Here is a 22,808-nt window from a genome sequence, read left to right on the forward strand (position 1 = left end):
AAATTCGTGTCTGCCCAGTGATGCCATAACTTTCCCACACAAAAATGTGTGGAAAAAGTGATTTTTTTCAGCTAAATTTGAGGTTTACAGGGGATTCTGGGTAAGAAAACTTTGGGGGATCCACGCAAGCCATACCTCCCTGGAACCCTCTGGGTGTGTAGTTTTCAGAAATGTGTGGGTTTGATAGGTTTCCTTAGCTGGCCGACGAGCACGAGGCCCAAAACCCGAGGTGACCCCCCTTGCAAAACCAGGCTGTTTTGTGATGGGAAATTTTGATGTCCCCTCAATATGTTTTGGGCCGTTTCCTGTCCAGGGCACTTGGGTCTCCCACACAAGTGAGGTACCATTTTTCTCAGAAGACTTTGGGGAACGCGGGGTGTGTGGAATTTTGTGGATCCACGCAGATTCCAGAACTTTCCACCACAGAAATGTGAGGAAAATGTGGTTGTTTTGACAATTTCTTACATTTGCAAGGGATTCTGGGTAACAAAACCTCGTGAGAGCCAGCCAAGTCACCCCATCCTGGATTCCCCTGGGTGTCTAGTTTTTAAAAATGTATAGGTTTGATAGGTTTCCCTAGGGGCTGGCAGAGCTAGGGTTCAACATCTACAGCTAAGCACTTTGTAAAAAAAGGGTCAGTTTTCACTGCGAAAATGTGGCGTGTCTACGTTGCGTTTTGGGCCGTTTCCTGTTGCGGGTACTTGGGCCTCTCACACACGTGACGTACCATTTTTCTCGGAAGACTTTGGGGAACGCGGGGTGGGTGGACTTTTGTGGATCCAACGCAGATTCCAGAACTTTCCACCAGAGAAATGTGAGGAAAATTGTTTTTGGACATTTTTTTAGGTTTGCAAGGGATTCTGGGTAACAGAACCTGGTGAGAGCCAGCCAAGTCACCCCATCCTGGATTCCCCCGAGTGTCTAGTTTTCAAAAATGTATAGGTTTGATAGGTTTTCCTAGTTGCCGGCAGAGCAAGAGTTTAAAATCTACAGCTAGGTACTTAAGAAAAAATGGATCAGTTTTCACTGTAAAAATAAAGTGTGTCTATGTTGCGTTTTGAGCAGTTTCCTGTCGCGGGCACTAGGCCTACCCTCACAAGTGAGGTACTATTTTTATCGGGATACTTAGGGTAACACAGAATTGTAGAGCAACTGTTATTACCTATTGACTTTCAATGCATTTCTGATTTCCAAATGAAAGACAATGTATAAAAAAGAAGTCATTTTGAAAAATGTCCTTTAATTCTCATGCTAGTATGGGTACTCACAATTTCGAAAATGTGCAAATATCTACTGTTTCTAAACTCTATATTTTTTTTCCAATTTCAGAAATACATAGAAGTTTTTCATACAGATTTTTTCATGTATATATTTACACAAATTAACTGCTATATACCCTGTACATAATTAAAAACCACTGCAAGCCGCTTCTCAGTTGTTGGCTCAGGGTTCGTCGGGTTCTTGGTGAACCTACAAGTCCTATATATTCCTTACAACCAGAAAGGTCCAGCGGATGTAACGGTATATTGCATTCAAACAGCTGTCTTAATTAGAAGAAGTTACAGGTGAAAACGTTGACACAAATGTCTTGTTTTTTCCAACTAATTTTCAATTTTTCCTATATTCAATGGTTAGTTTCTATAAAGAAATTTTGAAGGATCTACACAAATGACCCCTTGATGAATTCAGAATCTTGTCTACTTTTCGAAAATGTATAGCTTTCCAGGATCTATTATTGCTTTCATACCATTTCTACCATTAACTGGAAAGAGTTTGAAAGCACAAACAATAGCAAAAATGGCCTACGTCCCAGGAAAGTGCCAAAACTGTATAAAAAATGTTGGCTTTCTGACAAAAGTCTGCATGTCCCTGAAAGCTGTGAAAATGGTAATTTCAGGATCACAACCCCTTTTTGATACCATTTGCAGGGAAAAAAACAGGTGTTTTCATTTGTAGCCCTTTTTTCTCAAAAAACCCAAAATGTAACTGTATTTTGGCTAATTTCTGGATCCCCTCCAGGGAAATCCAGAAACCCTGGGTAGCTTTAGAATCACCATGATGTTGGAAGAAAAGGACGCAAATTCGGCGTGGATACCTCATGTGGTCAAAAAGTTACAAGAGTCCTAATCGCGTACTAACCCAAATAGCCAAAAAAGGGCTCAAGGGGGGGGGGGGGGGGGGGGGGGGGGCAGTTGAGGGGTAATGGTAAATTCTTTTTTAGTGCTGTTGATATGATGCTGCATTTTCTCTGGACAGAATACAAAACAAGAAAGAACAAGCAGGTAATCGATATGTTTACACCTGCAGCAGGTGACATGAGCTAGTGGACACCGTACTCACCAAAGCTTGGGGTGGTTCCCCCTTCCAGCAAGTTGGAACAAAGTTCAATGCGCCCTGCACCTGAGACAAAAGCACACATTCGAAATTAATTCACAAAAGAAAGGTATTAGATAATTTAAGAGAAAAGGCATGAATTAAAGAACAGTTTATAAACAGGAAATGGCATGATGTTCCCAATAGTATAATGCAATTATAAACCTAAGCAACACATTTGCTTAATTCACAGATTGGTCAGATCAAAAACTTGTATGGATGCCCATAGAGGAAGTACAGTGGACAGTGCCTACTCACTGGCGTAAACCTTAAAAGGCTACACTAAAAGACGATTCACCAGCAGGCACGTTCTGCACCCATAAAAATGCTCCGCCCCACTGACTTGGCCTCCTTATCCTTCTTTAGCCTGGATTAGAAGAACGTCTGCATCCCGGAAGTCTTTCTGTTTAAAAATATTTGATTTACAACTCTATGCAACAGAATTTTCATCTCGACTTTTATTCTGCGCTGTATAATACGGGTGATGATGTCCACGTTGGCAATGAGACATGTTCCTTTGCAATAACTACAAACTTCTGGCCACATTCCCGATAACCCTCCTTTGCTGTTTATCTTTCTGGCCGATTCCACACACCCAACTCCTCTACTGTCTTGCTGGTCGAAACCACTGCTTTAGAACGGGTTGTGCTACAAGTGTTCTTTACTGTTTATCCCTGTATCTCAAAAGCTGTATCTCAATAGCATTTTGTGCATAGTGTCAACACGCCAGTGCCGCACAATCCAGCATCAACAAGCAATGATCACTCACCCAGGTCCATAAGGCCAAAATAGGAGTGGCACTGGACGTGCAAAGCCTCAACAGCTGCTCTCGGAAAAGCTAATTTGCAGAGATCGGGTTTATCGTAATCTTATTGTTCGACAAACACGTTAAAACCGCTCCCTATTCCCCCGTATTCATTTGTGCAGGTTATTTAGTTAGCTCTCTTATTCATTTCTTGTGTCGGTGAGCTGACAGCGTGTTACTGCAGAGGCACCTGTCGCAAGTTATGTTTAATGGCACTTTAAACTTTATAGCCTTTCAAGCATAAAAAAAGTACAAGGGAAAAATGTCACAATACAAAATATATTAGATTAATCAATGTAAGGATTTCATCAGAACAGCAGAATGGGAAGGGGAATAAAATGTCTTATAACAAGCATTTGCAATGCAATAGGTCTCGCATTAGTAAAGTTAGAGGTATTATTATGGTAAATTACACATTTTTTATTTATGTTTTTGTTTTGAAAATAGGGAAATTAATAACTTTGTCATTTACAATGCCAATAGTGTTAACTTTTACAAACGTGACACCTATAGCATTTGTAATGCAATATGTGTTGTATTTACATGACTTGGATGTATTCATATTAAAAATAACAATGGGTTGTATTTTTTTTTCCAATAATTAATACTTAAATAAAAGTTATTGTAATTTATAATGGCAATAGCTTAAACTTTTGCAAATAACTTTTTGGAAGATTATGTTTAGTGTATTTTAATGTGATGAAAATACAAGAACAGAAGTGAAATATTAACTTTTTTGTGACATTTGTAATAAAGTTTGAAACATTGAGAGAACATATTTGAATCAGTTGTTGTTGAATGGTTGCACAGATTGATGCTGTGGTGGCTCTGAATGATGTTGTGGCGGCGACGAGTGATGCTGTGGCGTTCAGTGATGCTGTGGTAGCGCATAGTGATGTTGTGGTGCCCCTGAGTGATGCTGGGGTGATGCGATGGATAGTGAAGGAGATAGATAGATAGAGGGAGGACGAGAGATAGAGGCAGCGTGAGAGAGAGGCAGGGCAAGAGGGCGAGGGATGGAGTGTGGGGCGGGGGAGGGATGGAGTGTGGGGCGGGGGACGGATGATTGTGGGGCGGGGGAGGGATCAGTGTGGGGCGGGGGAGGGATGGAGTGTGGGGCGGGGGAGGGGGAGGGATGGAGTATAGGGTGGGGGAGTGATGGAGTGTGTGCGGGGAGGGATGGAGTGTGGGGCGGGGAGGGATGGATGGAGTGGGGGGATGGATGGATGGAGTGGGGGATGGATGGAGTGGGGGATGGATGGAGTGGGATGGATGGAGTGGGATGGATGGAGTGGGATTGATGGATGGAGTGGGATTGATGGATGGAGTGGGGGGTGGATGGATGGAGTGGGGAGGATGGATGGATGGAGTGGGGGGAAGGATGGATGGAGTGGGGGGATGGATGGATGGAGTGGGGGGATGGATGGATGGAGTGGGGGGATGGATGGATGGAGTGGGGGGATGGATGGGTGGAGTGGGATGGATGGAGTGGGATTGATGGATGGAGTGGGATTGATGGATGGAGTGGGATTGATGGATGGAGTGGGGGGATGGATGGAGTGGGGGGATGGATGGATGGAGTGGGGGGATGGATGGATGGATGGAATGGGGGGATGGATGGAGTGGGGGGATGGATGGATGGAGTGGGATGAATGGATTGGGATGGATGGATGGAGTGGGATAGATGGAGTGGGATGGATGGATGGAGTGGGATGGATGGATGGAGTGGGGGGATGGATGGATGGAGTGGGGGATGGATGGATGGAGTGGGGGATGGATGGAGTGGGGGATGGATGGATGGAGTGAGGGATAGATGGATGGAGTGGGGGGATGGATGGATGGAGTGGGATGGATGGGGATGGATGGATAGAGTGAGATGGATGGATGGAGTGGGGTGGATGGATGGAGTGGGATGGATGGAGTGGGGGGATGGATGGAGTGGGATGGATGGATGGAGTGGGGGATGGATGGATGGAGTGGAATGGATGCATGGAGTGGAATGGATGGATGGAGTGGAATGGATGGATGGAGTGGGGGATGGATGGATGGAGTGGGGGATGGATGGAGTGGGATGGATGGAGTGGGATGGATGGATGGATGGAGTGGGATGGATGGATGCAGTGGGATGGATGGAGTGGGGGATGGATGGATGGATGGAGTGGGGGGGATGGATGGATGGATGGAGTGGGGGGGGTGGATGGATGGAGTGGGGGGTGGATGGATGGAGTGGGGGGATGGATGGATGGAGTGGGGGGATGGATGGCTGGAGTGGAAACCGGGCGGGTTTTGCCTGGTGGCAGTCAGAATGGGTGGGTGATCAAATTTTAGGTTACTCCTTTGTGCCCAAGAAAATCCTCTTTTGAGGCCGATCCCCTTACGAAGTCAACTGGTAACTTCCAAGTCACTTCTTCTTACAGCCAACTTGTAGAAATCATCAGTTCAGCTGATGACTTGGATTTCTGTTAAAGTATGGTTAAAGACATTTCTAGATTATTCTTGTTCTCATTTGGAAGATTTTGGTGGATATCTTGGCTCACTAACAAAAAAAACAGGCCTCTAAACAAAGCCATGCAACATGCCACATTTAGCTCCTCCCAACATGCCACTCATCTTGAAGGGTCCAAAAACAAGATGTTACCTTAATCCCAGGAAAAATGAAAATTGTAGACACAGGTGTTTCCAGGGAGAGCAGGTATTGCACGGAGCTAAATACGGAAAAGTGTGATTTTTTTATCACTACACGCTCCCCAACTAACAAGTCACTTAACTTCGGTAACACTCTTTCTGGTGGATACTCTAGCTAACCGCAGATGCCTCACCTTTTACATTTTTCCAAAGAGTCAGGCTGGATCTGGAAAATCTTTAGCAGAACCCCCTGTGCGCCGGTAGAAGGCGGTTTGCAGCTTGGCGCAAACATCGTTCCACTCCGGAAGTGACATGTGGGCCCACATACAAGCACTAACTATGTGCACTGATGTCAGCTGCTTTCTAGATTGTCCGCCCTTCCAGATGCAGAGCCCAATAGCAGATTGCATGTGACCAGTGTACTGATCTCTAGACTTGGAACCTTCTTAGATGAAGGAGAGCCCAGATCACAGAACAGTGAGGAATCTGTGGTTAGAGTATTCAATTAAAAAAATATTACCAAAGGTAAAAAACTTGCCAAAAAGTCCTGCAAGACCAAGTCAGCAAAGTGTTCCTTATGATGAACCTGGCTATCCAGGCAGTAGTTCTTCCTAAACATATGAAGAGATGCCCAAGTAATAGCTAGCGCAGTGGTAACAGCCTTGGCTCTGGTTGAAATTAGCCCATAAGCCTTCTGAGGGCTGCTTCTTTGCCAATGAATATATAAGTCCAATGGTTTTTGCCCTAATCCCCCCAGCACATCTGGGCAAAAAGCAAACAGAGGCAAACACACAAGAAGATGTATGGGGATCAATCATGAAAAAATATATGGTAGGAAAAAATGATATTAGTTCCTCCACGTGGGCGCCCAGTCCCCAGGTAGTTACTTTAAATAAATCAACCACTCACCAAACTTTCCATAATGCTTTCAAAACAATTTTTATGTCGTTTTTTTTTTTAGATATTTTCACACAGTACAAAACATTACACATAAAACATCAGAGCTCGATGTTTAACATCCAAAAAGTGTTCCTAGTCCCTTCGGACAGATAATATCACCTCGGTGTACTGCATGCCAAAATATGCTGAGAAGAACCAAGAGTGCCCTCCTCCTCTGTGTCTGGCCATAGCAATCATGCGGTCTAGAATTAAGTAGACAACCATGCTTTTAGCCGATGTGCTCATCACCTGCTAGGTGTGTCCCGTCTGATAGTAGTCTACATACACCCTGTAGAGATCTACTCACAGTGTTTTGTAAGGAAGATTGACTTCAGATTTGCTCAGCTCAGTAAAATCTGAAAGGGCCAAAAATTAGACAAACTAAACTCCCAGTCAGGAGCCTGTAATATGCCTCGTGTTCCTGATAAACCACTCCAGTGTGACTACCTGCAAGTACCTGGAAGTGTTATGGCTGACCGTGGTGGCCTCTCGCATTATTCATCAAGACTGTGGTATATCAGGCTCAAAATGGGCAAGTCTTACCTGGGATAAACTTAACGGCCAATTAGGGCGGAATCAGTTGGAGCAGGAAAATCCGCGGTGCGGTCAAAGACGCCCACACCAAAGAAAAGCTTTCTGCTGGCAATATATTCGGCATATACATCACGCCAAATACGTAAACAAATCGGGAAAACTGCACGCTTCTGCAAGGGAGTGTGTATAAAGATGTAGTACACCGTCTAATCTCCAGGGGACAGCACAAAACAGGCACCTCTGACTGGCAGGCCACTTTATTCAACCTGCTTGAGCCTGCAATAACAAGTCAATGTAATCATGAGAATGTCAGCCGCCTGGGGGCACCTCTATTAGTCCTGCTACTTCAATAAGCCAACTTGTGCTTGCAGCAGACACTGCGTATTGTAAAGAATTGCGTGTCTAACACCCAATATTAAAAACACCACCGAGGACACAACCTGAACAGATATTATCAATCCGTCGTTCGTCACGTGTAGGAATAAAATAAACAAACATGGCAGATATCACACATAGCGGCCAAGGTTTCAGATTGCCATGAGTGAGGTTTTCATAATTTCAGTGTAATTATGAGTAGACATTTCAACAATTATGTGTGACATTTTCTTGCAAACAAAATCAAGCAATGAAGATGAGGAAAACATTTAAATATGAGAAATTACATTCTTTTGAGGAACGAGAAACTGTAATATCTTAAAACAGTTGTAAAGCAACAGTAATGGAAGGCCACTAACCTAGTACAATCCCTAGGCATTGCTGTGGTGGGGAGGGGGGGCGGGGAGAGACAAGAAGGGAAGAATAGGGGCGAGTAAGGGTGACAAGACGCACGGGGAGCAGCAGCCTTTGATGTGCCGGCCGGCCGTGGGCAGTGATTAATTAGGGGAGGAGAAATGCCAGAGCGCACGCTGGGGGAAGCTTGTGGGAGGGAGGCTGGTGGCTTTGATGCGTGCACGCGTTTTTTTCACGGGCACAGCATCAAATCGCCAGTTTGGTTAAGCTCTCGTTAGCCCCAATATGTCTCGACATCTGCAATGCGCAAGGGCATTGTCAGAGGTCGAGCCCTAAAAAATACCTTCTTTGAATCACTTTTGTACTTCTTTCAAAATGTATACAGTGATTTGATAAAAAAAAAACAAGCATGGAAATACAAAATAATTTTTAAAAAACGTGGGTTCAACTAACATGCTTCACATATTATTTTTTTTCAAATAGGGCCCCTCTCTCGGAGTTAATTGCCTTGTCAATAATAAATAAAGTAGCTTTGCTATAAAATCTATAAATAAATATAGCAGCACAAGCGGAGGGATTATTGACCCCTCCCTACTCCAACCACTTTCTGTCAAGCCTCTCTTTTACTTACAATACCAACATATTTTCAATATTTTCCCCCCAAGGTCCAACCTCTTACGCATGTCATATGATACACTCTTCTTCTATACCAGAGAGGTCTCAAGATGTTCAAGTCCAAGCTTAAATTACTTTTTCATGCCAGGATTGTTTTTCATTCTGGGAATTGTAGTCTTTTTTTGCCTTAATAGGCACTGAGGACTACAAGTTCCAGAACGCAAACTTTTTTTTCTTTTAAATGGCCAAAAGGCAGCTGTGTAATCGACCCGGTACACCTGATAATGTTTAAAGCCCTAACGCATCTCTCCCCCTCCTGTATCCCACATAGCTGCCAAATGGCCGCCAGCCATTTCTTACATTGTTAGCCAGTAGTGGATATTTCAGTCAGCACTCAAGAACAGGCTGCATTCTGGGACTTGTGGTTTTGCTTCAACATTGTACGCAGGAGCTCAAAAATCCAGTCACAGATAATGCTCCTGGCGGAAGCAGAGACTTGAGAGAGGCGAGGCACTTAAATCTCGAACCAAGATCGAGCCAGATGTCTGACTCTGCGCCAGCTCTAAGTCCTCTTGGAACCTCGAGCCCAAAATGAGCCGAGTTTGCGTGTGGCTTCTGTATGGTACTCTCGCGCTAACCTTGTGCACTTAGTTGAAAACAAAGGTTTAACATCATGGCAAAAAGGAGACAAATAAGACACCCATGTAGTGCATGCTTTTTACAAAGTGAAACTAGAAAACTTGGCCTCCAAACTGTGTGATCTTATGAAAATATTTTGTTTAACCTCCCCCTTTTCTTCATTCCCTCAATAAGCCTGAAAAGTGACTTATTAATGTCAAAGCAGCTGCATGTTACAGAAATGCGTTTTTTCTCTATTTTGCAGAGACTTATTATAATATTATCATATGTTACGTGCTGTTTGTTGCACTATTCACACAGTAAAGAAATGCCAGGCTCGGCTTGTGCTCGGGCTCTTACAGCCGCGCCAGACGCTGGGCTCGACTTTCCCTGTTAATATGCTGACTCCCTTAACCAACTCTATTTCAAATCTTACACATGATTTAGAGACGGTGACACTGCAGCCCCAGCTGTAATGTACCAGGCGCATCTTGCACGGGTACTTCCCTGTTCAACTGCCAGCTCAATTGTAACAAAAAGTTTAAACGTCGCATACACAAGGTTCTTTCCCCAATAACACCCATTATAGCGCCACGGCGCGCTCTCTCGCTTACAAGGCGCTTCGAGCTCTTACCCTCACACCACAGGACAACCGGCGCCCGGCCCGGAGCAGGCTCTGAAGCGGCAGCATCTCCACCACGGGGTCGGACGCTTCCGGACACCGGTCTCAGGGCTCGAGAAGCCACGAGAATCCAAGATCCAGGAACTGAAGGAGCGCAGCACGTGACTTCACAGGCCGTAATGACGAGAGTATAAGCGCCTCCACTAAAGGAGGGTTAAGAAAAAAAACTTTGCATAAGACGAGAATAACCCGTGAGCGAGAGCACCTATCTAGGACGGAGAGAATAAAGAGATTCTCAAGTAACAAGCGTCTTCAAATAGGTCGTGTTTCCAATGAATGTCGCTGATTCGCCTTCTTTGAAAATGTTCAGTGCTGCAAATAGAGCATGCCACCCTAATTATCACAGCATGAGGTCCCAAAGTAATAATTATCACAGCATGCCGAGAGGCGCCCCACGCTGCTGGAGCACTCAACTGGGCATTAATTATAGTTGAGTGCTCCAGCAGCCTGGGGCGCCTGTTGACATGCTGTGGTAAGTGGGGTCTCATGCTGTGATAATTGTTACTTGCGGCGCCTGACGTGCTTCGCCTTAATTAACGTGCACAAGCTGTTCCACTGTGAAGCGCGTTCACAGACCTGAATCGGCTCGTGCCCATACTAGAATCGGCTCGTGCACAGGTCTGTCTCCAAGTCTGTCTCCCTTGGAGGCAAACACGGCGACCATAAGTCTCGTTGGCGGCAGCGCTTCGCGCTGCAATGCCAGCGAGACCTAAAAAACGGATGCCTCAAAATAAGCAACAAGATGTCTGAAAATGATCAGTACAGAAAATGACTTTAGTTAACTTTTGAAAAGATGCTCAACACTTGTGTATGCATTGTGTAGAAAAACTGGTCTTACATTCTGCCCCAAAACCTAGGAGGGAACAAGAAACTTTCCACCAATGAAAAAACATTGATTTTAGTGACAATTTCACAAGTGGAGAAAAGGTGGCAGTTTACTCACCACATTCCACTGGTTTTGTGAGCTAGCAGTGTGGCAGTAGGAGCAGTTGTAGGACGTAGAAGGGCAATACTGGGAAACAGTAGTGGGATTTTTTGAGTTCACTGTGCAAGTTCTGGTCAGACCCAAACATGACAGGTGCCCAAGAAAGGAAGTTGGACTCACAAACTTCAGTCCCAATTATCAGAAATCCCTTATAGAACACAACGTGGGAGGCTAAAAACAGCTCCATAGCTTGTTAATTGAGAGCTATGTGTGCTGGTACTGCTGATGCCCGTGTGTGTCCGATATCAGTTTCTCTATGTAAATGTGTATGCTCATCATTTGCCTTATTTTAGAAAAAGAGCCGAACAGCGTGCATTTCTTGCTCAACTACTAAGGGACCACCCGAGGCAGCAATAAGTGGTGGACTCGTCATAAAAGTTACTTTATCTTATTGTTACATCGTCGCCCATTTGCTTTCTCATCTATGTAGACGGTTTCCACAGAAGCTGAGTGAGAAAGAGAAGAGGAGAAGGCAGTATTTGTCACTTCTTTTTTATTAGTAGACGGTTTCCACAGAAGCTGAGTGAGAAAGAGAAGAGGAGAAGGCAGCATTTGTCACTTCTTTTTTATTAAGTCTTTTTATAAGTCAATGCTCAGTACATCAGATCATTACAAGGATATCACAGCAAATGAAAGATTCATAACACATACAATACGTTTCTTATAACGTAAGTTATGTTACAGGAGTTTGTAGAGCGCCTGGTTACACTGACCCAGTGTGTCCCCGCGCTAGGTACCAGAGCAGAAAGAAACTTAAGTCCACAGACAGCACAGCACTGATTATGTCTTTGGGAATAAATGAGTCTTCAGACCCTTCTGGAAGAGAGTTTCAGATTCCTCCAGACGGGGGCTTTGAGGGAGGGTGTTCCATAGTTTAGCCGCCGTGTAGCGAAAAGAGCGACCGCCCATCCTGGCCCTCTTGGTCCTAGGGACACACACAAACCCACTTCCACTGCATCTAAGCTTCCTAACTGGGTCATACATGCATAGTAAATCATGCAAGTAAACAGGACCCTTCTTTCGCAGGATAAGATGGCTAACGCACATGGCTTTAAATTTCACTCTTTCCCTAATAGGGAGCCAGTGCAGACAAGACAGGGCTGCCTTTGCTGATGATCTTCTGGACCACATCAGGACAAGCCTTGCTGCCGCATTCTGGACGCCCTGCAATGGGTTGTATTTTTTTTTCCAATAATTAATACTTAAATAAAAGATATTGTAATTTATAATGGCAATAGCTTAAACTTTTGCAAATAACTTTTTGGAAGATTATGTTTAGTGTATTTTAATGTGATGAAAATACAAGAACAGAAGTGAAATATTAACTTTTTTGTGACATTTGTAATAAAGTTTGAAACATTGAGAGAACATATTTGAATCAGTTGTTGTTGAATGGTTGCACAGATTGATGCTGTGGTGGCTCTGAATGATGTTGTGGCGGCGACGAGTGATGCTGTGGCGTTCAGTGATGCTGTGGTAGCGCATAGTGATGTTGTAGTGCCCCTGAGTGATGCTGGGGTGATGCGATGGATAGTGAAGGAGATAGATAGATAGAGGGAGGACGAGAGATAGAGGCAGCGTGAGAGAGAGGCAGGGCAAGAGGGCGAGGGATGGAGTGTGGGGCGGGGGAGGGATGGAGTGTGGGGCGGGGGACGGATGATTGTGGGGCGGGGGAGGGATCAGTGTGGGGCGGGGGAGGGGGAGGGATGGAGTATAGGGTGGGGGAGTGATGGAGTGTGTGCGGGGAGGGATGGAGTGTGGGGCGGGGCGGGATGGATGGAGTGGGGGGATGGATGGATGGAGTGGGGGATGGATGGAGTGGGGGATGGATGGAGTGGGATGGATGGAGTGGGATGGATGGAGTGGGATTGATGGATGGAGTGGGATTGATGGATGGAGTGGGGGGTGGATGGATGGAGTGGGGGGATGGAGTGGGGAGGATGGATGGATGGAGTGGGGGGAAGGATGGATGGAGTGGGGGGATGGATGGATGGAGTGGGGGGATGGATGGATGGATGGAGTGGGGGGATGGATGGATGGAGTGGGGGGATGGATGGATGGAGTGGGATGGATGGAGTGGGATTGATGGATGGAGTGGGATTGATGGATGGAGTGGGATTGATGGATGGAGTGGGGGGATGGATGGAGTGGGGGGATGGATGGATGGAGTGGGGGGATGGATGGATGGATGGAATGGGGGGATGGATGGAGTGGGGGGATGGATGGATGGAGTGGGATGAATGGATTGGGATGGATGGATGGAGTGGGATAGATGGAGTGGGATGGATGGATGGAGTGGGATGGATGGATGGAGTGGGATGGATGGATGGAGTGGGGGGATGGATGGATGGAGTGGGGGATGGATGGATGGAGTGGGGGATGGATGGAGTGGGGGATGGATGGATGGAGTGAGGGATAGATGGATGGAGTGGGGGGATGGATGGATGGAGTGGGATGGATGGGGATGGATGGATAGAGTGAGATGGATGGATGGAGTGGGGTGGATGGATGGAGTGGGATGGATGGAGTGGGGGGATGGATGGAGTGGGATGGATGGATGGAGTGGGATGGATGGATGGAGTGGGGGATGGATGGAGTGGAATGGATACATGGAGTGGAATGGATGGATGGAGTGGGGGATGGATGGATGGAGTGGGGGATGGATGGATGGAGTGGGATGGATGGAGTGGGATGAATGGAGTGGGATGGATGGATGGATGGAGTGGGATGGATGGATGCAGTGGGATGGATGGAGTGGGGGATGGATGGATGGATGGAGTGGGGGGGATGGATGGATGGATGGAGTGGGGGGGTGGATGGATGGAGTGGGGGGGTGGATGGATGGAGTGGGGGGGTGGATGGATGGAGTGGGGGGATGGATGGATGGAGTGGGGGGATGGATGGCTGGAGTGGAAACCGGGCGGGTTTTGCCTGGTGGCAGTCAGAATGGGTGGGTGATCAAATTTTAGGTTACTCCTTTGTGCCCAAGAAAATCCTCTTTTGAGGCCGATCCCCTTACGAAGTCAACTGGTAACTTCCAAGTCACTTCTTCTTACAGCCAACTTGTAGAAATCATCAGTTCAGCTGATGACTTGGATTTCTGTTAAAGTATGGTTAAAGACATTTCTAGATTATTCTTGTTCTCATTTGGAAGATTTTGGTGGATATCTTGGCTCACTAACAAAAAAAACAGGCCTCTAAACAAAGCCATGCAACATGCCACATTTAGCTCCTCCCAACATGCCACTCATCTTGAAGGGTCCAAAAACAAGTTGTTACCTTAATCCCAGGAAAAATGAAAATTGTAGACACAGGTGTTTCCAGGGAGAGCAGGTATTGCACGGAGCTAAATACGGAAAAGTGTGATTTTTTTATCACTACACGCTCCCCAACTAACAAGTTACTTAACTTCGGTAACACTCTTTCTGGTGGATACTCTAGCTAACCGCAGATGCCTCACCTTTTACATTTTTCCAAAGAGTCAGGCTGGATCTGGAAAATCTTTAGCAGAACCCCCTGTGCGCCGGTAGAAGGCGGTTTGCAGCTTGGCACAAACATCGTTCCACTCCGGAAGTGACATGTGGGCCCACATACAAGCACTAACTATGTGCACTGATGTCAGCTGCTTTCTAGATTGTCCGCCCTTCCAGATGCAGAGCCCAATAGCAGATTGCATGTGACCAGTGTACTGATCTCTAGACTTGGAACCTTCTTAGATGAAGGAGAGCCCAGATCACAGAACAGTGAGGAATCTGTGGTTAGAGTATTCAATTAAAAAAATATTACCAAAGGTAAAAAACTTGCCAAAAAGTCCTGCAAGACCAAGTCAGCAAAGTGTTCCTTATGATGAACCTGGCTATCCAGGCAGTAGTTCTTCCTAAACATATGAAGAGATGCCCAAGTAATAGCTAGCGCAGTGGTAACAGCCTTGGCTCTGGTTGAAATTAGCCCATAAGCCTTCTGAGGGCTGCTTCTTTGCCAATGAATATATAAGTCCAATGGTTTTTGCCCTAATCCCCCCAGCACATCTGGGCAAAAAGCAAACAGAGGCAAACACACAAGAAGATGTATGGGGATCAATCATGAAAAAATATATGGTAGGAAAAAATGATATTAGTTCCTCCACGTGGGCGCCCAGTCCCCAGGTAGTTACTTTAAATAAATCAACCACTCACCAAACTTTCCATAATGCTTTCAAAACAATTTTTATGTCGTTTTTTTTTTTAGATATTTTCACACAGTACAAAACATCACACATAAAACATCAGAGCTCGATGTTTAACATCCAAAAAGTGTTCCTAGTCCCTTCGGACAGATAATATCACCTCGGTGTACTGCATGCCAAAATATGCTGAGAAGAACCAAGAGTGCCCTCCTCCTCTGTGTCTGGCCATAGCAATCATGCGGTCTAGAATTAAGTAGACAACCATGCTTTTAGCCGATGTGCTCATCACCTGCTAGGTGTGTCCCGTCTGATAGTAGTCTACATACACCCTGTAGAGATCTACTCACAGTGTTTTGTAAGGAAGATTGACTTCAGACTTGCTCAGCTCAGTAAAATCTGAAAGGGCCAAAAATTAGACAAACTAAACTCCCAGTCAGGAGCCTGTCATATGCCTCGTGTTCCTGATAAACCACTCCAGTGTGACTACCTGCAAGTACCTGGAAGTGTTATGGCTGACCGTGGTGGCCTCTCGCATTATTCATCAAGACTGTGGTATATCAGGCTCAAAATGGGCAAGTCTTACCTGGGATAAACTTAACGGCCAATTAGGGCGGAATCAGTTGGAGCAGGAAAATCCGCGGTGCGGTCAAAGACGCCCACACCAAAGAAAAGCTTTCTGCTGGCAATATATTCGGCATATACATCACGCCAAATACGTAAACAAATCGGGAAAACTGCACGCTTCTGCAAGGGAGTGTGTATAAAGATGTAGTACACCGTCTAATCTCCAGGGGACAGCACAAAACAGGCACCTCTGACTGGCAGGCCACTTTATTCAACCTGCTTGAGCCTGCAATAACAAGTCAATGTAATCATGAGAATGTCAGCCGCCTGGGGGCACCTCTATTAGTCCTGCTACTTCAATAAGCCAACTTGTGCTTGCAGCAGACACTGCGTATTGTAAAGAATTGCGTGTCTAACACCCAATATTAAAAACACCACCGAGGACACAACCTGAACAGATATTATCAATCCGTCGTTCGTCACGTGTAGGAATAAAATAAACAAACATGGCAGATATCACACATAGCGGCCAAGGTTTCAGATTGCCATGAGTGAGGTTTTCATAATTTCAGTGTAATTATGAGTAGACATTTCAACAATTATGTGTGACATTTTCTTGCAAACAAAATCAAGCAATGAAGATGAGGAAAACATTTAAATATGAGAAATTACATTCTTTTGAGGAACGAGAAACTGTAATATCTTAAAACAGTTGTAAAGCAACAGTAATGGAAGGCCACTAACCTAGTACAATCCCTAGGCATTGCTGTGGTGGGGAGGGGGGGCGGGGAGAGACAAGAAGGGAAGAATAGGGGCGAGTAAGGGTGACAAGACGCACGGGGAGCAGCAGCCTTTGATGTGCCGGCCGGCCGTGGGCAGTGAATAATTAGGGGAGGAGAAATGCCAGAGCGCACGCTGGGGGAAGCTTGTGGGAGGGAGGCTGGTGGCTTTGATGCGTGCACGCGTTTTTTTCACGGGCACAGCATCAAATCGCCAGTTTGGTTAAGCTCTCGTTAGCCCCAATATGTCTCGACATCTGCAATGCGCAAGGGCATTGTCAGAGGTCGAGCCCTAAAAAATACCTTCTTTGAATCACTTTTGTACTTCTTTCAAAATGTATACAGTGATTTGATAAAAAAAAAACAAGCATGGAAATACAAAATAATTTTTAAAAAACGTGGGTTCAACTAACATGCTTCACATATTATTTTTTTTCAAATAGGGCCCCTCTCTCGGAGTTAATTGCCTTGTCAATAATAAATAAAGTAGCTTTGCTATAAAATCTATAAATAAATATAGCAGCACAAGCGGAGGGATTATTGACCCCTCCCTACTCCAACCACTTTCTGTCAAGCCTCTCTTTTACTTACAATACCAACATATTTTCAATATTTTCCCCCCAAGGTCCAACCTCTTACGCATGTCATATGATACACTCTTCTTCTATACCAGAGAGGTCTCAAGATGTTCAAGTCCAAGCTTAAATTACTTTTTCATGCCAGGATTGTTTTTCATTCTGGGAATTGTAGTCTTTTTTTGCCTTAATAGGCACTGAGGACTACAAGTTCCAGAACGCAAACTTTTTTTTCTTTTAAATGGCCAAAAGGCAGCTGTGTAATCGACCCGGTACACCTGATAATGTTTAAAGCCCTAACGCATCTCTCCCCCTCCTGTATCCCACATAGCTGCCAAATGGCCGCCAGCCATTTCTTACATTGTTAGCCAGTAGTGGATATTTCAGTCAGCACTCAAGAACAGGCTGCATTCTGGGACTTGTGGTTTTGCTTCAACATTGTACGCAGGAGCTCAAAAATCCAGTCACAGATAATGCTCCTGGCGGAAGCAGAGACTTGAGAGAGGCGAGGCACTTAAAGCTCGAACCAAGATCGAGCCAGATGTCTGACTCTGCGCCAGCTCGAAGTCCTCTTGGAACCTCGAGCCCAAAATGAGCCGAGTTTGCGTGTGGCTTCTGTATGGTACTCTCGCGCTAACCTTGTGCACTTAGTTGAAAACAAAGGTTTAACATCATGGCAAAAAGGAGACAAATAAGACACCCATGTAGTGCATGCTTTTTACAAAGTGAAACTAGAAAACTTGGCCTCCAAACTGTGTGATCTTATGAAAATATTTTGTTTAACCTCCCCCTTTTCTTCATTCCCTCAATAAGCCTGAAAAGTGACTTATTAATGTCAAAGCAGCTGCATGTTACAGAAATGCGTTTTTTCTCTATTTTGCAGAGACTTATTATAATATTATCATATGTTACGTGCTGTTTGTTGCACTATTCACACAGTAAAGAAATGCCAGGCTCGGCTTGTGCTCGGGCTCTTACAGCCGCGCCAGACGCTGGGCTCGACTTTCCCTGTTAATATGCTGACTCCCTTAACCAACTCTATTTCAAATCTTACACATGATTTAGAGACGGTGACACTGCAGCCCCAGCTGTAATGTACCAGGCGCATCTTGCACGGGTACTTCCCTGTTCAACTGCCAGCTCAATTGTAACAAAAAGTTTAAACGTCGCATACACAAGGTTCTTTCCCCAATAACACCCATTATAGCGCCACGGCGCGCTCTCTCGCTTACAAGGCGCTTCGAGCTCTTACCCTCACACCACAGGACAACCGGCGCCCGGCCCGGAGCAGGCTCTGAAGCGGCAGCATCTCCACCACGGGGTCGGACGCTTCCGGACACCGGTCTCGGGGCTCGAGAAGCCAAGAGAATCCAAGATCCAGGAACTGAAGGAGCGCAGCACGTGACTTCACAGGCCGTAATGACGAGAGTATAAGCGCCTCCACTAAAGGAGGGTTAAGAAAAAAAACTTTGCATAAGACGAGAATAACCCGTGAGCGAGAGCACCTATCTAGGACGGAGAGAATAAAGAGATTCTCAAGTAACAAGCGTCTTCAAATAGGTCGTGTTTCCAATGAATGTCGCTGATTCGCCTTCTTTGAAAATGTTCAGTGCTGCAAATAGAGCATGCCACCCTAATTATCACAGCATGAGGTCCCACAGTAATAATTATCACAGCATGCCGAGAGGCGCCCCACGCTGCTGAAGCACTCAACTGGGCATTAATTATAGTTGAGTGCTCCAGCAGCCTGGGGCGCCTGTTGACATGCTGTGGTAAGTTGGGTCTCATGCTGTGATAATTGTTACTTGCGGCGCCTGACGTGCTGCGCCTTAATTAACGCGCACAAGCTGTTCCACTGTGAAGCGCGTTCACAGACCTGAATCGGCTCGTGCCCATACTAGAATCGGCTCGTGCACAGGTCTGTCTCCAAGTCTGTCTCCCTTGGAGGCAAACACGGCGACCATAAGTCTCGTTGGCGGCAGCGCTTCGCGCTGCAATGCCAGCGAGACCTAAAAAACGGATGCCTCAAAATAAGCAACAAGATGTCTGAAAATTATCAGTACAGAAAATGACTTTAGTTAACTTTTGAAAAGATGCTCAACACTTGTGTATGCATTGTGTAGAAAAACTGGTCTTACATTCTGCCCCAAAACCTAGGAGGGAACAAGAAACTTTCCACCAATGAAAAAACATTGATTTTAGTGACAATTTCACAAGTGGAGAAAAGGTGGCAGTTTACTCACCACATTCCACTGGTTTTGTGAGCTAGCAGTGTGGCAGTAGGAGCAGTTGTAGGACGTAGAAGGGCAATGCTGGGAAACAGTAGTGGGATTTTTTGAGTTCACTGTGCAAGTTCTGGTCAGACCCAAACATGACAGGTGCCCAGGAAAGGAAGTTGGACTCACAAACTTCAGTCCCAATTATCAGAAATCCCTTATAGAACACAACGTGGGAGGCTAAAAACAGCTCCATAGCTTGTTAATTGAGAGCTATGTGTGCTGGTACTGCTGATGCCCGTGTGTGTCCGATATCAGTTTCTCTATGTAAATGTGTATGCTCATCATTTGCCTTATTTTAGAAAAAGAGCCGAACAGCGTGCATTTCTTGCTCAACTACTAAGGGACCACCCGAGGCAGCAATAAGTGGTGGACTCGTCATAAAAGTTACTTTATCTTATTGTTACATCGTCGCCCATTTGCTTTCTCATCTATGTAGACGGTTTCCACAGAAGCTGAGTGAGAAAGAGAAGAGGAGAAGGCAGTATTTGTCACTTCTTTTTTATTAGTAGACGGTTTCCACAGAAGCTGAGTGAGAAAGAGAAGAGGAGAAGGCAGCATTTGTCACTTCTTTTTTATTAAGTCTTTTTATAAGTCAATGCTCAGTACATCAGATCATTACAAGGATATCACAGCAAATGAAAGATTCATAACACATACAATACGTTTCTTATAACGTAAGTTATGTTACAGGAGTTTGTAGAGCGCCTGGTTACACTGACCCAGTGTGTCCCCGCGCTAGGTACCAGAGCAGAAAGAAACTTAAGTCCACAGACAGCACAGCACTGATTATGTCTTTGGGAATAAATGAGTCTTCAGACCCTTCTGGAAGAGAGTTTCAGATTCCTCCAGACGGGGGCTTTGAGGGAGGGTGTTCCATAGTTTAGCCGCCGTGTAGCGAAAAGAGCGACCGCCCATCCTGGCCCTCTTGGTCCTAGGGACACACACAAACCCACTTCCACTGCATCTAAGCTTCCTAACTGGGTCATACATGCATAGTAAATCATGCAAGTAAACAGGACCCTTCTTTCGCAGGATACGATGGCTAACGCACATGGCTTTAAATTTCACTCTTTCCCTAATAGGGAGCCAGTGCAGACAAGACAGGGCTGCCTTTGCTGATGATCTTCTGGACCACATCAGGACAAGCCTTGCTGCCGCATTCTGGACGCCCTGCAATCTGCGCATACACCTATCACTTGTACCTAGGTATAGGAGATTACAGTAGTCCAGACGCTAAATTACCAGTGCCTGTACCATAATCCTTCTAGAGGCCGTGGGGAGGATGTCCAAGGTTTTCCATAAGTTGCGCATGATGCCAAAACAGGCACCTGCCACCCTTTGGGTATGGTAGTTAAATGACAATTGATTGTCAACTCAAACTCCCAGATTTTTAGCAGGTTCACATGGTGTAGGAGTGGGGCCCACCGCCTGGGGCCACCAAGTAGAGGACCAGACAGAAGGGGCCCTTCCAAACACCAATACCTCCGTCTTGGAGCCGTTAAGCCTCAGACAGTTACTTGTCATCCAGCTAGCCAGATTTTCTAAGCAAAGTCTGAAATTGAGGTCGGCATCAGGTTGGGTTTGGTTCAGTGAGACCACCAATTGGGTGTCGTCAGCATAGGACAGAGTCCTAATCCCATATTTGTCAGCAATGTCCGCAAGGGGGGCCATATATAGATTGAAAAAGGTAGGGCTCAGAGTTGAGCCCTGGGGCACCCCCTGCCTCATCTTGATGTTTCTGGAGTAGAACTCCCCCTGCATGACCTGGCAAGAGCGCTCAGTTAGGAAAGATTCCAACCACTTGAGTGCTCTATCCGTAACACCCGCACTCCTCAAAGCCTAAAGGAGTGTGTGGTGAGCAACCGTGTCAAACGCGGCGCTTAAATCCAACAGGATAATCGCCGCAGTTTGTCCATCATCCACGTGTCTCCGTATGGTTTCGATGGAGTATAACAAGGCAGACTCAGTGGAGTGGAGGGTGCGGAAACCAGACAGAGGGGTGTAAGAGGTTGTTTTTCTCTATATGCTCAGTTAGTTGAGTGTTTACAATTTTTTCCGCCACTTTAGAAAAATAAGGCAGCAGGCAGATAGGCCTAAGTTTGTCTAATTTTTCTGCACTGATATGGGGCTTTTTCTGTAGGGGAAGTACCACTGCTTCCTTCCACCTAGTAGGGACCACTCCTGACCTGAAGGACAGGTCAATGAGGTGTCTGATATGAGGCTCTAGCAGGTCCAGGCTACCTTTAAGCACCTTAGGGGTTCCAGGGTCTCTGGGAGACCCAGATTTAATGGTCCCAGCTATCTGTTTAATAATGTTCGGCATGGGCACAAAAAATTCATGAAGTTGTTGAGAGATAGCATTATTCACACCGCCTTCCATTCTCCCCGAGTTGTCAAGGGCTGAGGCAAGAAAGGAGGCATATATTTGCTCCACCTTGGTGGTGAAGTAGTCCGCAATCAAGTTGCAAGATTTCTCAGAGCTTATAATCGGAGCTGCAATAGAAGAAAGGGAGGTGGGGCGTGGCTATGCACGCAGCGAGGTCGGACGTCTTCGGGTAGAGCACCGGCGTGAGCACTCCTTTACCGGGAAAATTATGCGTAAAAACTGAACACAGTCGGTCCAGAATCCGACACCTGCAGCCCGGACACACAGGCCACCATCCAGGTGAATTACAGGCCGTTGGGGGGTATCTGACAGCACCGGGGTCGCTGACCATAGAGCAGCCGCACTCCTGAGGGCGCGCCAGCGACAACAACTACGCGAGGCCGGGGATTGCCACAAAGGACAAGGCCGCAAAACGCGGCCTACAGCAGAGGGTGAAAGCGGCTGTCACAGGCCAGGACACCAAGGCCCCAACGCACTGCTTCCTGCAGGTGGCCCACACCTACACCATCGACCTCCTGGGGACATCCTGGGAATTTCCCGGCCGGGAAATACGCATGGCATACCCGCAACACGGCTGCAGCAGATGACGCCCGGCAGCAGGCGCGAACATCGGCCATACAGACGGAACCGGCAGAGCGGGACGTGGAGGCTGGAAGGCGCCATTGCCATGCACCAGAACAGTGAGTGCGCTAACAGGGACTGGCCACCGATGGGGGCACACCTTTCGAGGCAGAGAGGTGCTATGGTGGCGAATGTGAGCGCCTGAAGGACTAGGCCCGGTCACATGCTAAAACTGTTTCAACGGGGACTTACATCATAAGGCGCACACCACAAAGCAGCGTCAGAGACACCCTCGGGGCACAGCTACCAGAGGCCTTGGGAAATAAAGGGAAAACGCACAGGGAGCAAACGCTGAATGCAGAAACAGATAGCGCTACGGTGCAGGAGTACCTGGGGACGGAAGCTTAGCTTCCCCGTCGGACAAACGGCATAGAGACCATCGAGCTGGCCTGAGACGAACTGGCGGGAATACCCTGACAGCGGAAACCACGTCCTCACTCCCCGGCTCACGGCAGATAGGCCCTGCAGGACAATATAAAATAAAAGGTCAACGACACGGCGAATAGGCACCGGGCGCCACCAACCTCTTCGCCC

The 22,808-nt window shown here is 46.3% G+C and overlaps 1 protein-coding gene across 7 annotated transcripts in view; it reads right to left on the reverse strand.

The window, feature by feature from the left end:
• The window catches only part of CUTC (cutC copper transporter), a 342,323-nt gene that overhangs the window by 207,609 nt on the left and 111,906 nt on the right, over nt 1-22,808 (reverse strand). For all 7 annotated transcript variants that reach the window (XM_086922591.1, XM_086922593.1, XM_086922596.1 and 4 more), the window contains one exon: nt 2,341-2,400. In XM_086922591.1, the coding sequence (XP_086778717.1) occupies nt 2,341-2,400 (60 nt within the window). The remainder of the gene's footprint in view (nt 1-2,340; nt 2,401-22,808) is intronic.

The sequence above is a fragment of the Lissotriton vulgaris genome, chromosome 5 (genome assembly GCF_964263255.1).
Source record: "Lissotriton vulgaris chromosome 5, aLisVul1.2, whole genome shotgun sequence".
Classification (NCBI taxonomy): Eukaryota; Metazoa; Chordata; class Amphibia; order Caudata; family Salamandridae; genus Lissotriton; species Lissotriton vulgaris.